General features: G+C 32.9%; 1 protein-coding gene across 1 annotated transcript in view; it reads left to right on the plus strand.

The window, feature by feature from the left end:
• The window catches only part of LOC134697656 (glutamate receptor 3-like), a 48,646-nt gene that overhangs the window by 30,536 nt on the left and 2,036 nt on the right, over nt 1-16,074 (plus strand). Inside the window, exons 9-16 of the mRNA XM_063559940.1 lie at nt 1,093-1,203; nt 2,104-2,179; nt 5,823-5,965; nt 7,501-7,850; nt 8,685-8,883; nt 13,839-14,086; nt 14,967-15,078; nt 15,669-15,803. Of these exons, the coding sequence (XP_063416010.1) occupies nt 1,093-1,203; nt 2,104-2,179; nt 5,823-5,965; nt 7,501-7,850; nt 8,685-8,883; nt 13,839-14,086; nt 14,967-15,078; nt 15,669-15,803 (1,374 nt within the window). The remainder of the gene's footprint in view (nt 1-1,092; nt 1,204-2,103; nt 2,180-5,822; nt 5,966-7,500; nt 7,851-8,684; nt 8,884-13,838; nt 14,087-14,966; nt 15,079-15,668; nt 15,804-16,074) is intronic.

Consider the following 16,074-nt stretch of genomic DNA (forward strand, 5'->3'; position numbering starts at 1 on the left):
TAAGAAACTAACATTAATTGTTTACTTAATGTAACAACTGTTCAATGTGTTGTTAAAGCAATCATTTCCCGCTTCCAAGGAATATTTTGTTTCTCCTCTCTCCCGATAGACAACATGCTAAGTCAACCACTGGATGTTCCATTCTAAGGCGCTGGTTTTTTTTTTTTAGAGTTAGTTTCAAATTCAAAGATTATTTGTGTTTCAGAAATGCAATACATGAACCTGTTAAATATAGCTGTTTTTATTAAAATCTAATATAAGTTCATGGTTATTTGAACAATGGCTTGATGTTGACCATTATCAAGATCCTTACACCTGCTCTGCAAGGCTTGTGATGCTTAGGGTAGTAAGCATTGACAATTTTAAGTTGTGTGCTTTGTGCTCTTAAAAGTTTTAGATGACAAAACTCTTTTGTTAAAATCAAAAACTTTTTTTAAACCTTTTAGTTTTTGAAGATATTGTTTAATGTCCCTTTTTATTTTGATGTTTTCATATATTTTAAGTTGTGGGTCATGAACAATTAAGGCCTGCAAGTTTAGTTGTAAATATATATAATTTCACCTTGATCACCCAAACCAATTCATCAATAAATGTATTTATAGCTCTAGACAAAACAGCTGATACCTTGTACTTATAAATTAACAAATAGAATTGAAAACAACAAAAAAAGCTAACAAAGTCGAACCTGAAATTACCACTGTGTAACCATCGCCTAAATATTAGATTGTTTATAGGCCACATTTATTAACTGTTGTGAGGTGTTCCTTTTTTTATTTTTTATTTTTTTTATCTGCATGAAAACGATTTTTTCATTAACTTTTAAAGGGTGTCTTTTACATGGCAAAGTTACACTACTGATATGGTATTTACTCATAAGCACATTTCCCACTAGTAAAAAAAGGGTTCCCGTCCGACACGTGCTTACATCTTCGAACTAGAAATTGCATTATTGGATGATTAATTGATTTTTTTCTAAATTATGTTCAGAAAATTATACATTATAGACTATTCTAGGCATTTTTAACTATCTATAAATATTGAGTATTTGCATTCTTCCAACTATGTATTATAACAAAGACCTATTTCTTTCAGATAGGTGATTGGCATTCCGTCAATGGTTTCACATGGAAAGGACAAGAGGAGAAATATGAAGAAAAGATAGATAACATTGACAGAGATATCAAAATTGTGATAAGTGTACTGGTTTGTACTGACACGTTAATATTAAAAAAAGTAGCATCTGCTACATAAAAACACGTTTAGGAAATACACATTTAGCATTATAAAGTAATGATACATTTTCAAATTTAAGGATAAAATTCTTATAAATGTTAGCAACAAAGTAAATGCCAATACAAAAAGAAGAAATCATTCAATTAAGGCGGTATGGGGTCTTCCGCCATCTTGGATTGTAAAAAACAAAGAACCTAACTAAGGTCCATATTTTCTATCAAGTTAGCAAAATTTGATGCAGGAATGCAGATATTTAATGTGAATTTTCATTTAAAAGAACCAATTCATAAGAATATAACTTATAAATATTTATGTTTTTACAAGTGTAGATTATTTTTGGTTGTATTTAAATGTTTTTAAATTGGCATTTTAAGAGGTAGTAACTCAAAAACAGTGCATTTTCTGATGGAATCTACACGGAATTTTCCTATTTTGTAAAAGCTATCTTTTATTAGTTTCCTAATTTATTTCTCAATTTTATCATTGTGTTTAGTTTCTAATCACAAAATGGTGTTTTTTCCTGTATAATCCATACAAAATGTAGCTTGAGAAAATGCGCGGTGGCATATCGTTTTTATTATATTTTTGAACTTATATCAATAGATACGACGTTTTCTCAAATTATGAACAAATTCTTTCATTTTTATTTTTGACTCCCGTCAACACCTTTAGTAATATTAACGACGGCTCGAACGGTAGTATAAAACGTTGTGATTGTATCTGAGGTCCAAGTACACAAAAAAAATACCATTACAAATATACTACGCTATTTTGGTTTAGATCATGAATACATGACCACCGCGATTAAGTTAGGACGGTTAAAACAGTTTTCTATAAACATGCATATGATGAGTGTGTTTCTTTTTGTAGGAAAAGCCGTTCTTTATGCTTAAATCAGAACCACAGAAAAATGGATCAGCATGGACAGGAAACGATCGATATGAAGGTACGTTGTCAATTGTTCCATACATATAATTTTGTAACCGTGTATTTCTCATTGGCCGGCATTGTCTGTGAATTAATTTGTATTACATGGTTGACAGGTTTAAAACAAAAAAGGTTTTTCAAATGTCTAATACTAGTACTTAAAAGACGATCTTAATAACCTCTGTTCGATTGAATATGACATGTTATTTAAACGGAACTCACTGACAAGGTACCACATAGATGACTCATGCATAAATTACATAACTATGGAATACGGGATAGTCTCCATATATATCTGGAGTAAAGACTTTCTAAACGAAAGAACACAGTAGGTCGTCCTCGATAACGGAAGATCAAACACCGCACCTGTCCAATCAGGAGTTCCTCAGGGCAGTGTCTTGGGGCCCATCCTATTTCTTTGATACATAAACAACCTTCAAGAGTACACAATCAACACATCATTATTTAGACAATTTGCCGATGACTGCGTCTTGTACAGGAAAATAAAAAAACAGCACAGACGCAGCACTACTACAAAAAGATCTAGAGAACATGGGATAATGATTGTCTCATGGAATTCCATCCTAACAAATATCAAGTCATGCACATTAACAACAAGAAAAAAACTATAAGACTGATTAATTGTTGGTTGCTTAACGTCCCGTGTCAAATATTTCATGCATATTCAGGAGGAACTATAAGACAGCCATATAACATCCATGTCCACGTCTTAGAGGAAGCCGAACCCAGAAAATATCTGGGATCCAATACCCACCACAAACTGAACTGGACTACTCACATAGAACAAGTAGTGAGGAAAGCCAACAACAATAGAGCTTTTCTGCAAAAATATATATTATATACCAATGTCAACGGAAGACCAATGAACTCTGCTACAAGACCATTGTGAGACCGCACATAGAGTATGCCAGTATCATTTGGGATCAACACACTGCAAACATCACTCATAACCGACCACCAGTGTAACAAACCTATTAAACCAGCTGCAATGGCCATCACTACAAAAACGCAGAGCTAGAAACAAAGTCATGATGATGTACCACATAGTTAACCACCTGGTTGCAAAACCAACATCTTTCCTAATTCCAACAGCAGCAACCGTAAGAGGACACAATCAAAGATTTCTTGTTGTATTTGCTGGAACGCAGCTATACCAGCACTCGTTCTTCCCATCAGATTATGGAACAGCCTGCCACCAACTACTGTAGCCTGCAACTCAATTGACACATTAAAGTGTGAGTTGCAGAAGATATAGAAGACAAAAACTGTGTGCGATTTTAATTGTATATACTGTTTTTAACTGAACTGTTAATATTGGTTTGTCTGCGCCAAGCATCATTTCGAAAATACACCAGATAGTGGTCTGAACAGAACATAATTTTATGAGTCCCAAATAAAAAAATAACTATGCATATGCCTTATTGCCTAAATAGTATACATTTGTTGTCAATCGGTAATTGTTAACTGTTCTACACAAAAAATACTGTTGTGCAACGTTTTATGTTAGAATAATTCGAAAAACTCTTCTTCTGAACTACTGAAATTACTGAATTTTCAATCTTGTTTTAAATATTTATTGCTTATTATGATTTTATATGATAAAAAATCCAAAATCTGCCGATTTTTTTTAATTTTTTTTGTGTCTGTCCCAAGTCAGGAACCTTAGTCATTGTTTCTCTTGTGTGTTCGTTTAAAAAAAAGTTATTTATATTTTTCGTAGTTGTAGTGTTAGGTCTATTTCGCTGAATTAGTAACATTATTGTTTTGGGGCCAGCTGAAGCCCGCCTTTGGTTGCAATACTACAATTAAACCGGTGTACAATTTCTAGCTTTGAAGACCCATTGGTGACCTTGGGCTATTTTCTGCCCCAAAGTCGGTCTGTCACTCCTTCATTGACACATTCCTTGTTTCCATTTTCCATTTTAATCTAATTATCATAATTATGTTTCTGTCCAAATGCACTCTATTTTGTCTGTAAAACCAGTTCGAATTGCAGGAAATATTTAAGAAAAATGTTTGTACACTACTTTTCTTTATATTACCCTCCTCTCAATGGTGTAACGTCAACCTTGATACAGTTCGTTCAGTGACATAAGTTATCAACATTCATTTTTTTGTATCAAAAACAATAAATTGCATTAACATTATCATGATGAAAAATAAAAAAATTGTGAAGATTGTAATTCTAAATTATCCTCACTAGTAATAAAACTATATATTTTTCCTTTTAGTGTTAAGGATGTATTCTTCTGACATTTCAGTCTCGTTCAGTCTCATTGAAATCTCGTTCTTGAAATATTTCAAAAACATGCTATGCAGGTGGAAAATATCAATGAATTCTAAAAATATTATAATCAAACATAACTCTTTGAAAAAATTATGTATTTACAATGAACGGTTTTTGAGTAATCCAGTTTTCAAATTTTATGCCCAATCAAGTCAGTATTTTTAGCCAAAATGTTGAGAAAATGGGTGAGGGATACAAAAAATGATTTTACAAGAATCATGTACATCCCATTTCATTTTGGTCTTTTCAAATTTCTTAGATATGTATTTTATCAATCATTTATAACAAAAAAGTTGAAATAATATGCATTTTGTTCTTTAAACTGAGAAAAATCACAAAAATAGAAAATTGACAGCATGGTAAATTTTACACAAAAAAGCGTCAAAATATGATAAAACTTTCTTATATTAACACCTACCTATATTTTTTTTAAGTAAAATTTATTCAGATTGGTCCACTTAATCTTTATAGAAAGTATGAACAAAAGTTTAATTGTGGAACTGTAATTTTTTTCAAGATAATAGCCCAAAAATAGGTAAAATTCGATGAAAAATGGGAAATTCATCAAAGTTGGGCATTTTCAAAGGACCATAGCAAAAAAAGAAGTTCACCACCATATGATTTTTTCTTTGCCAATTATTTTGTTACAGTCTTATAAACCCAAAAATCAGGCTAAGAAAAAAAGTTTAATTCTAGAAATGTTTGACTCCTCAGAGGTGTACATCCTTAATATGTTTTATTCACAGGTTGTTCTGTAGAGTTGATACGTGAAGTTGCAAGCATTGCAGATTTTAAATACAGAGTATTATGTTTTATTCACAGGTTGTTCTGTAGAGTTGATACGTGAAGTTGCAAGCATTGCAGATTTTAAATACAGAGTATTATGTTTTATTCACAGGTTGTTCTGTAGAGTTGATACGTGAAGTTGCAAGCATTGCAGATTTTAAATACAAAGTGTTATGTTTTATTCACAGGTTGTTCTGTAGAGTTGATACGTGAAGTTGCAAGCATTGCAGATTTTAAATACAGAGTATTATGTTTTATTCACAGGTTGTTCTGTAGAGTTGATACGTGAAGTTGCAAGCATTGCAGATTTTAAATACAGAGTATTATGTTTTATTCACAGGTTGTTCTGTAGAGTTGATACGTGAAGATTCAAGCATTGCAGATTTTAAATACAAAGTGTTATGTTTTATTCACAGGTTTTTCTGTAGAATTGATACGTGAAGTTGCAAGCATTGCAGATTTTAAATACAAAGTGTTATGTTTTATTCACAGGTTGTTCTGTAGAGTTGATACGTGAAGTTGCAAGCATTGCAGATTTTAAATACAAAGTGTTATGTTTTGTTCACAGGTTTTTCTGTAGAGTTGATACGTGAAGTTGCAAGCATAGCAGATTTTAAATACAAGTTAAAGCATAGTACTGACGGAATTTACGGAACATACATATACGAAAACAATTCATGGAATGGATTAATTGGTCGTATCATAAGGAAGGTAATGAAATGTTTGTGAACAACGTTTCATTCGATATTCATACCATCTTGAAATTATAACTTAACAAAAATATGATTCCGATTGCTAGCCTTATAATGTGGCTATATATATGGTTTTATTGGCTAAAATGATATATTTTAAAAGAAGGGAGCTTATCGTAGCTGTTAATGGTTTGTGCAGAATATTTGTCAAATTGAACAAATGAGTCTTACAAATGTTAATGTTTTAAACATTGTGAGTTGGCACTCATACCACATCTTCTTATTTATAATTATTTCATAAACGATAATACCTCGTGTTTGTCGATTTTGTTTTGTTCATATTCACAACGATAATCAAGGAATGACTGTAATATTTTTCGGTCTATGAAGAAATAACATGAAAAAATTGGTGCACACTGAATAACGCGCGTAGCGGGTTATTTAACAGTGTGCACCCCATTTTTTATGTTATTTTGAAAAGACAGAAAAAATATCACAGTCATTTCTTATAATTTAATTCTAAATTCCATTTGTACTGTAAAAAACCATGAAAAAACATTAATGACGTTAGGGTTACATGTCAAAATTATGTATATGGGCTGATAACAAAATAACATCAGCCAATCAGAAGACGCGTTACATCCAAAATTAATTTATATATCTATGCACACAAATTCGTATCAATAAAACATAAATCAAATAGAAAAAGGGACGTTATAGAAACAACCAAATTGAATGTAACTGTAAACAAAGGATATTAGACATACACAATTTAATTTTAATTTTATTGTGACAATATATAGCAGTAGTAAAACCCCGTTCATATACATAAATTGCAAGTGCTATCGGTATATAGAAACGCAAGATATATTGAACAGTTATATTTGAAATTACAAAAAACATATGAAACACCATTTGTTATAAAACGTCCATTTGGCGCATTAATATTTGAATCAACAATCATGCTCATTATTCTTCTTATTCTTATCAATTATATTATAATTATTATATGCCCCATTTATGGGCATTATATTTTCTGGTCTGTGCGTCCGTCCGTTCGTTCGTCCGTCTGTCCCGCTTCAGGTTAAAGTTTTTGGTCGAGGTAGTTTTTGATGAAGTTGGAAGTCCAATCAACTTGAAACTTAGTTTTTAATTTTGAAATTATTAAGAAACTAAGGTTTCAACTCCCTCATGCAAAGTTGACCTTAGATGAATTTGGCTATATTTTTTAGGATTTTTTTGTCATATAGCTCTTCAACAGGTTCGGTACTTATACATCTTCGGATTTCAAATGTTTTGATTCGAGCGTTCCTGATGAAGGTAAATCCAGAAAAGCACTTCGGACGCATGCAATAATTAAACGTGTTATTTTCCATTTTTTAGTACACATGCTCCCCATGATATGATCTGTCTTTTGATGTCAAAATAGAGATTCCCATCCCCCTTTTTCACGGTCCACTGAACATAGAAAATGAAAATGCGGATGGAGCATCCGTGTACTGGGGACACATTCTTGTTTTCATTATTATTATTTATTGTGTTATTATGTTGCAGGAAGTTGATATATCAATCGCTCCTTTGACGATTACACGACATAGAGAAGAGTATGTAGACTTTTCAGAACCATTTATGAATACTGGTATCAGCATTATGATAAAGAAACCAGATATTCAGAAACCTGGAGTATTTGCGTTTATGCAACCTTTCTCTATATTTTTATGGTTATGTATCGTAATATCCTACTTTGTCGTCAGTGTTGGAATATTTCTAGTAGGAAGATTTAGTCCATCTGAATGGGAATGGTCAAAACCTTTTAAACTCGGAAATAATAAATTTAATTTAGCTAGTTCGTTTTGGTTTACCATGGGATCTATGATGTTGCAGGGATCAGACACTTGTCCAAGGTATGTGTATATGTACTGGGATAAACAAAAATAGTTATCCGAAAAAAGAGACCACAGATACCGTGCTTGATTGATAAACGTACAGTGGCAAATATTCCATGCATGTTCAGGGAGTGAGCAAATAAAAATCAAAACAATAGAAAGGTCCTAGGTCGTCCAGAATAAATGTCAGGAAATTAAGACTGCCACTTTGAAAATGAGGGTAAATTTGATAGGGACGGATATTCTGCCTTGTAACAGGCTACCTATGCACCACTCACGAGTTGTTACAAGGGTTCTAAACGGCCAGACAGCGCGGTACTCTTTTTACACGTGGCATCGGATTAAACGCTGAAGATACCAGATAGAATACACATGCATAAGTTGGAGAGAAAAATGACAACATCATGGCACATACTACGATCATTGCGTCAAACAAACCTTACATATCTACAACTCCATTCTCAAATGATTACATTGTTGGTTTGTGCTTTGTCCTACCGAAGTTCTTTGATTCTCTCCCGGCACTCTGTCTTGCTCCGCCAATAAAAACCGACTTTACGATATAGTCAAATTGACGCAAATCAATCATACAATCTACACGTTTGACCTCTGATAAAAGCATTCTAAAAAAATGATAGATTAAAAACTTTTATTTGAAGGGGTTAGAATAATTAATTCAGCAAAACATTGTCTTAAAATTAAATACAATGTAATCCATTACAGGAAAAAGGCCGATCTCATGGCCTGCCATCTCATTAATAAGTGAAAATGTAAATAAGGAAATCACTGCATATTAATGAGATTGTAAAAGGTGCCTAACATGTAAATATACATTTTTCTACTAATTTTAAGATCTAATGCGGGAAGAATAGTTGGTGGAGCTTGGTGGTTTGTTGTGCTGATAACAATTTCATCTTATACAGCAAATCTAGCGGCATTTCTTACCATAGAAAAGTTACTTACCCCTATTGAAGGCGTCGATGATTTGGCAAAGCAAACAGAAATCGCATATGGAACACTGGCATCAGGATCAACACAGGATTTTTTCCGTGTCAGTTGGTATTTCATTCAAAATTGTTTGTCTTTTTTATTACCATAATTTATTGTTCTGCAATCAATTAAACTGCCAAAGAAAGTGTTAACCTAGTTAACAGCTATTGTTAAACACATCATCATATAAATCCGGTATGATATTTATATTTTCCAAACATAATATTGTATTCTTTAATAACTGGTCGGTCTATACGTATTTGCTTTTTACAATTATAAAGACAAATGCACGGTGGGTATGGTTGTCCTGCGAGAGAACGTACTGTGCTGGTGATTCGGTCCTGACGGGTGCTGGTGGGTCCTGATTCTGTGCTGGTGGGTTTGTTTACATTGTATCAGAACGGCAATAAAACGACTGTTTTATTGCTTAATTTTTCTCTGATGCGTCATAAGTACCATGCAAAGTATATTACAACAATATTATATTGCAAAAGTCGTGCAAGTTCGTTAAACGGAATTGTCCTAACGCGGTGCTGGTGATAAGAAAAACGGTCCTGGTTCTGTGCTCCGATGTCCTGGTTCTGTGCCTTTATATTTTAGTTAAAAGTGGTATATATTCAAGATCATTGATGCTGTACTGTTATTGACTAATTAACTGTTGCCTGTTTTCTTGAAATTGACATTGTTTTGAATCCGTTTACTGTTATTATGCAAGAAAAAATACCCTTATTTTTTTTATTTTTTTTTTAAATTAACTGTTATCTTATTTATTGGCCTGTTAATGGGACCCTTCTTGTCCCCTTTTAAGACAAGAAAATATGTTTACGATTTTCGGGATAACGATTATTTTGCAAGATCACCAAAATACGTTGTAATTTATACAATACTTATATAAAGTAGATGATGTGGTATGTTTGTTGTCAATGGACAAGTTTCTTTAAGAAACCAAAGGAAGTATGTGTTAATAACCATACGTCATCGTAATACCTTTAACAATAACCCATTAAATATAAATGTAAAAGGTTACCGTTTTGCATAAAAATGGAGAGAAAAAATATAGAACAAAGGACTTTCTGAGCGTTTGAATCATATGTCTTTAGCAGCTTAAATCACATTTTTTGTGAACAATTGAGTGCTGACTATAAGAATGACAATAGTATTGCGGTTTTTTTTTTTGGGGGGGGGGGGTGTAAGTAAGAGCGAGGTTGCAGTAAAAGTTTTAAGCTAAGAATAGTTTCCCGTAAGATTAAAAAGTTGTATTTTAAAAGAAAAATGTATCTTATAGCCATTAAGAATCACTTGCTGTATCTGTAAGATTTTTTCAACATAATTTTTTTGTCTGAGAGGTTATCATTTTTTTTTTCGAAAGTTCGATAGAACACTAAAACAAATCACTATTTTATGAAAGGGCAGACTAGAATATGCCAGAGAATGAAGACGAGATAACCTAGAGACCACTAACAAAACTAAGATTTCTTAGCTTTTTCATTTCAAAATTCCAAAATAAATAAATATTTTTGATAAGAATTACGGGGGAGGAAGTGGACAATGTGTCCTAATTTACTATGTTTAAAAAATTTTATGAATAAAAATCAAATGTGCCTTAATTATAACTGAAAATGAGTAAATGGAAAAAATACGTAACTCAAATACACTTTTATTTTAATATTGGTATTAATATCACTAAGCTTTTAAGTTTTGTGTGTCAAACACACCATCTCTGTAGTAATGACTCCTTACTAATTTTTTCACTTCATCCATTTTTGTCTGCATTTTTTTAAATTGTGAATTCTTAGTATTATTATATTTAAATGTAGCCTTAATTTATATTTAAAAAAAACAAATCTAAAGCCAGATATATCAAACATTTTTGTTTCCATCTATCCGTTTTCAGGACAGTAACAATCAACGTAAACACGCCTGGAAAGTAAAATGCGTACTCGGCTATCTGTAATCGATCATTTTTGGACACCCTCCTAAAAAACAAACCGGGGTGGGGGTTCAGAGATGCGAATTAAGTACTCAGATCAATATTTTATCTTTTCGTGTATGGTTTATGACCCCTTCTGTGACTTGTCAATTACGAAATGTGCAAACTGCAAAAGTATCAAAACAGCACAGACAATGAATAATAGGGACATAATTTTGTACATATATCAAGGGGAAACTTCTTGCAAAGCATTATTATTTATAGTTCATTACTGTTTTTAGAAAAAAAAAAGAGAATTTGGTGAAAAGAAAATCACTATTTTTGTAGAAAATTCAAAGACGTTTGTAAAGAGATTTTTGTTATGTTTAGCATAGGACCAACGCATGGGTACATTATCCTTAAAAATCTATTTAAAAGTATTTGAAACTAACGTTTGCTTTGTTAATTGTGCATTTCAAAATTCCACAAGGGTTACTGGGAAATAGAAATGTGGTCACTTGGTCTTCTCCTGTCCGGCAGTAAAACGCTTGCCGAAGTGGGGCGTCCGTTTGGCTGTGCGGGATTTATCAAGTTCGCAGTCGCGTCCGGTCAGAATGGGGACGTTAAATCCGATGTCTCGTGTAAAGAGAGTGCCACGCTCTTGGCACGTTAATAACCCATGCAGCAACTCTTTGATGGGTCCGTAGGTGGCCTGCTGCAAGGCAAAATTTCTGTTCCTATCCAATACATCCCCATTTTCCAGTGGCAGTCCAAAATTCCACGACTATTGGCCTCTTTTATGACAAGTTCTACCTATTGTATTTATTGTGAACTTGTTCTCGTCCTGAATATGCATGAAATATTTGCCACTGGACGTTAAGCAACCAAAAATCAATCAATCAATAGATTCATACTACCAATTGAGTTTAAAAAAGAAATTCTTAGATTAAACACCTACATGTACATTAAACTTTAAAAGGTCATAACAGTTTAAAACAATACAAATCTACACACACACACACAAAAACTAGCTTAATTCCAAATGGTTATCAACCTGAATCGCTATAAGATCATATATAAGCTCACCTGTGTCGAGAGTTCGTGTAAGGTTCATGTATTGTCTTGGCGTCCGCAATTACAAAAAGATCTTTTCTGAAATTACTTGACCAAATGTTACCAAATGATTTTCAAGAGTGAATCTAGGAAAAACAATATTCATCAACAAACATGACCACCGTCTGTTAAAATGTATTCGAGTTGTTAGTTACAGCCGATTCCATCGAGTATATAGGCAAACATGATATCTTTGGTTAGCTTGCTTGTAAGCTAAACCGTACCCTCCTTTCGAAGTAGCCTGGTCCTACAGACAGAAAGATGTGTCATTTGTCGGACTAGTATACTCTTAAAGTAGGGTAGTTTACATAACCTAACAATGACTTTTCTGTTCATCAAGCAATATAACCAAAGATATTCCCTTTGTCTTCACATTCATTGAAATCGGCTTTAATATTGCAAAAGTTGAAGCAATTAGGGTAAAACTTTCCGAGTAAAAAAAATTCAAAATGCCTTTCTACCTTGCACATTTCAGAACATTCAGATCAGATAACGAAACTGGGTCCAGCAACATTCATAAGCAATTTAAGATTTTGACCCTCACAGTTTCCATTCACCTTCCATTCATGATCATTAAATTGAACTGTAAAACATTTCTTGGTACCTTCTTAATTCCTTTATAAGTCTCATGTAAACATAATTATGACAATTACTGTTGTGAGCACAAGATTCACTGCACACTTTTAAAGTTCTGCTTCTTCAAACATTTAAATGTGATCTTAAGTTTTGAGATTTTTAATCGACACGATTGAGATTTTTGTATATGAGAACATGGTTTATCTATTAGTTGAAAATGCGTCTTTGAACTAGCTTTCAGTACCTGCGAGCATTCGTTGTTCAATAATGTGTGTATTTGTTTAACTATTTAATGTGATAAATTGTTTTGTTGGTACACCACTGTAACAATGGAGGAGGAAATGAGGAGGGTTGGTTGGGTGGAAGTGGGGAGGGGTATGCGGAGCGCTGACAAACATGTCTATGCGGCATGGGCTTTGATCATTGTTGAGGCATCAATGTAAGGGGCATTTAATATCTTAATAAAACTATTCTTATTTTAGATATTATATATTGTTCTCTGATATTGGACGAAAGATGTTGCCCTTTTATGTAATTATGTTATACAAGTTACGATCATTTGAAAACACATATTAAACAGCCAAATTGATGCACAAGAGCTAAATAGGAGTAATAGATCCTATTGACAACAATTATATGCCCAATTTTATTGATTTTGTAACATTTGTTTCAAATATGACCAACTTCTAATCCAAAATCACCAGCACCGTATCAGGACCCACCAGCACAATGACAGGACCCACCAGCACAGTATCAGGACATGCGTAAATTGAGATAATGCTATTTTTTTTATAAATTGCAATGTTTTTTTACAAAATAGTTTTGTCGTATGGATTGCGGTATAGAAAGCGGACTCTATAAGCATTTTTGTTTTATTTTTTCAGTTCGAGATTTTCTGAAAATGAGCATTTTTGTGTTACGCTTACTGAAACAGTTTAGAGGGTCAACTTTTCAATGGTTTACATATGAACCCATAAGAAAAAAAATTGAAAAATCTCAACTGTTTTCTACCTTTTTTTATTAGTGAAAACGTCAAAAATCATCATTTTCGTCTTTGTTTACATTTTTTCATTGATAACCAGCACCCGTCAGGACCGAATCACCAGCACAGTACGTTCTCTCGCAGGACAACCATACCCACCGTGAAATGACGAATACGGGAATGTAACCTTTCTAAAACTTATTGCACATTGTAAATGCACATAACTGGCCATGTCTCTCTTAAAAAAAAGAAAAAAAACTTCAATTACTCTTTTCGCGCACTTTGATTGCGTTTTTTTGCATGTGTACATGTATAGAGGTTGCATTTTAAGATTTACCTACTATGCTGAGAAGTTGAGCGACATATTCAGAAATATAAAAGTATATACATTCTGTACTAGTACGTAACATCATTTTGATTTATTATTTTATTATAGAATTCTGAGGTGCCTGTATACCAAACAATGTGGAATTATATGACTTCTGCCCAGCCAACGGGATTTGTCGATTCATCGAAAGAAGGTGTAGAACGTGTTCGTAATATGAAAGGAAAATATGCTTTCCTAATGGAATCCGTTTATAACGAATACTTCAATCATCAGGAACCATGCGATACCATGCAAGTTGGACCAAATCTCAATTCAAAAGGTTATGGCATCGCCACATGGAAGCGCTCTGGGTTAAGGTAATCATAATGCCCCCCCCCCCCTCTGACATTGTCTAGGATTTGAAAAGAATTGCAGGAAGTAACACTGAAAACATTTGTACTGAAAGAAAAGGTTTGCTCCTTTAAATCATATATCGATTTTCTTGTGGTTATGATTATAAAGAAAACATTGGATACTTGCACAAGAACTTACTATCTATAATAACTAAGTATTATGTGCAGATTTTTGTATGCCCCATTTATGGGCATTATGTTTTCTGGTCGTATCGTCCATCCGTTCGTTCGTATGTCCCGCTTCAGGTTAAAGTTTGTAATCGAGGTAGTTTTGATGACGTTAAGTCCAATCAACTTGAATTTTAGTAAACATGTTCCCTATGATATGATATCTAATCTTAATGCTAAATTAGAGACTTTATCCCATTTTCACAGTCCACTGAGCATAGAACATAATGGTGAGGATGAAGCATCCGTGTACTTGGGACACATTCTTGTTTATTTACAGGTGTTTTACATTAAAACTGAGCCATATAAGTACAAAATATAATTTAAAATATACTCATGTTTGTGAAATTTTAAGGATCGTACGACTTTAAACGAAAGCTATCTGAATCATACCTATTTTTTTCAAAAAGAACTTTTACAAACAAAAAAAAATAGTAAGATATAGTCATACATGAACTGTACCATCTCCAATCTATGCATTCATTTTTTTGTTCAATAACCTGCTTGGTATTAGTTTATCAGTTAAACATCTGCCATTTGCATTGGAACTTGTATGATCTGTATATTGATATTCAAATCCGGAAGTTCCTTGACTATTTGTTCATTGTTTGAAAATCACCGCATGTTAAATATTGTGTGCTAAATCATTTTACATCGTAATGAATATATTTTACAGGGATCAGATATCAATAGCTGTCCTAAAACTAAAGGAGAATGGGATGTTAATTAAATTGAAAAACCAATGGTGGATTGAAAAAGGTGGATGTGGAGTCCAGGAATCACATTCGGTAACGTAATTAATGGATGACTATGCGGTATGGGCTGTGCTCATTGTTGAAGGCCGTACGGTGACCTATGGTTGATAATTTCTGTGTCATTTGGGTCTCTTGTGAAGAGTTATCTCTAATTGGCATTCATCCCACATCTTCTTTTTTATATATAATACTAATGAATTAAAATCAAGCAGTAAATACTAGACACAATTGCTATTCTAACCGATACGTGTTTCTGGGTTTCTTATAATCGTCTGTGTTGTGTGGTATCTTCGTTTTATTGCTCCTCATCTTTTTAAAGTTTCGGTATCTAATTAAAGAGCAGATGAGAAATTTCTTTTCAAAAAGCCAATTTCGATCCCGCAAATTAACTTTGGTATTTGTAATTTTTAGTTATACGATACTTCTTCAGCAATGCTGCAAACACAAGGAAATACAAACTAAAAAAAATGGATTTTGTATATTTCCATTTAATGTATAATTATTTAAAACTCTTTGAAACGAATTTTGTACATGTATATGTCCATTCAATATATACATTATGCAGTCACCTGATTATAAAACATGTGATTCTTTGATTTTTATAATATTTTCCTTTTTTCTAGAAGTCAAAGAAACGATCACTATCGCTGAACAAAGTCGCAGGAGTTTTCTTCATTCTCATTGGTGGACTTGTATTTGCAATTGTTGTTGGTGTCATTCATTTCCATAAAACAAAGACTAAAGTTCAAAAGTTAGGCGTAAGTTTAACTTTAGTATAACTGCTGTACATCGTATTTGTCCCCCTAGTAAAGCATCTGTGTGGCCCGGCGTCTGTCTATTCTTACGTCCGATTTTGTTAGCGCTCTCACCGGTACTTTTCTTGCCATATTTTTATTAAAATATACATTTTTTAATGCTTAATATCTGCAATCTATGCCAGATTTTTATAAAACTTATACTATCGGTTGATATCAATAATATCTCGGACTTAAAAAAAAAGAAAAAAAAAGTTATGCTCCTTGGAAATAT

Source organism: Mytilus trossulus, chromosome 14 (assembly GCF_036588685.1).
Source record: "Mytilus trossulus isolate FHL-02 chromosome 14, PNRI_Mtr1.1.1.hap1, whole genome shotgun sequence".
Taxonomy (NCBI): Eukaryota; Metazoa; Mollusca; class Bivalvia; order Mytilida; family Mytilidae; genus Mytilus; species Mytilus trossulus.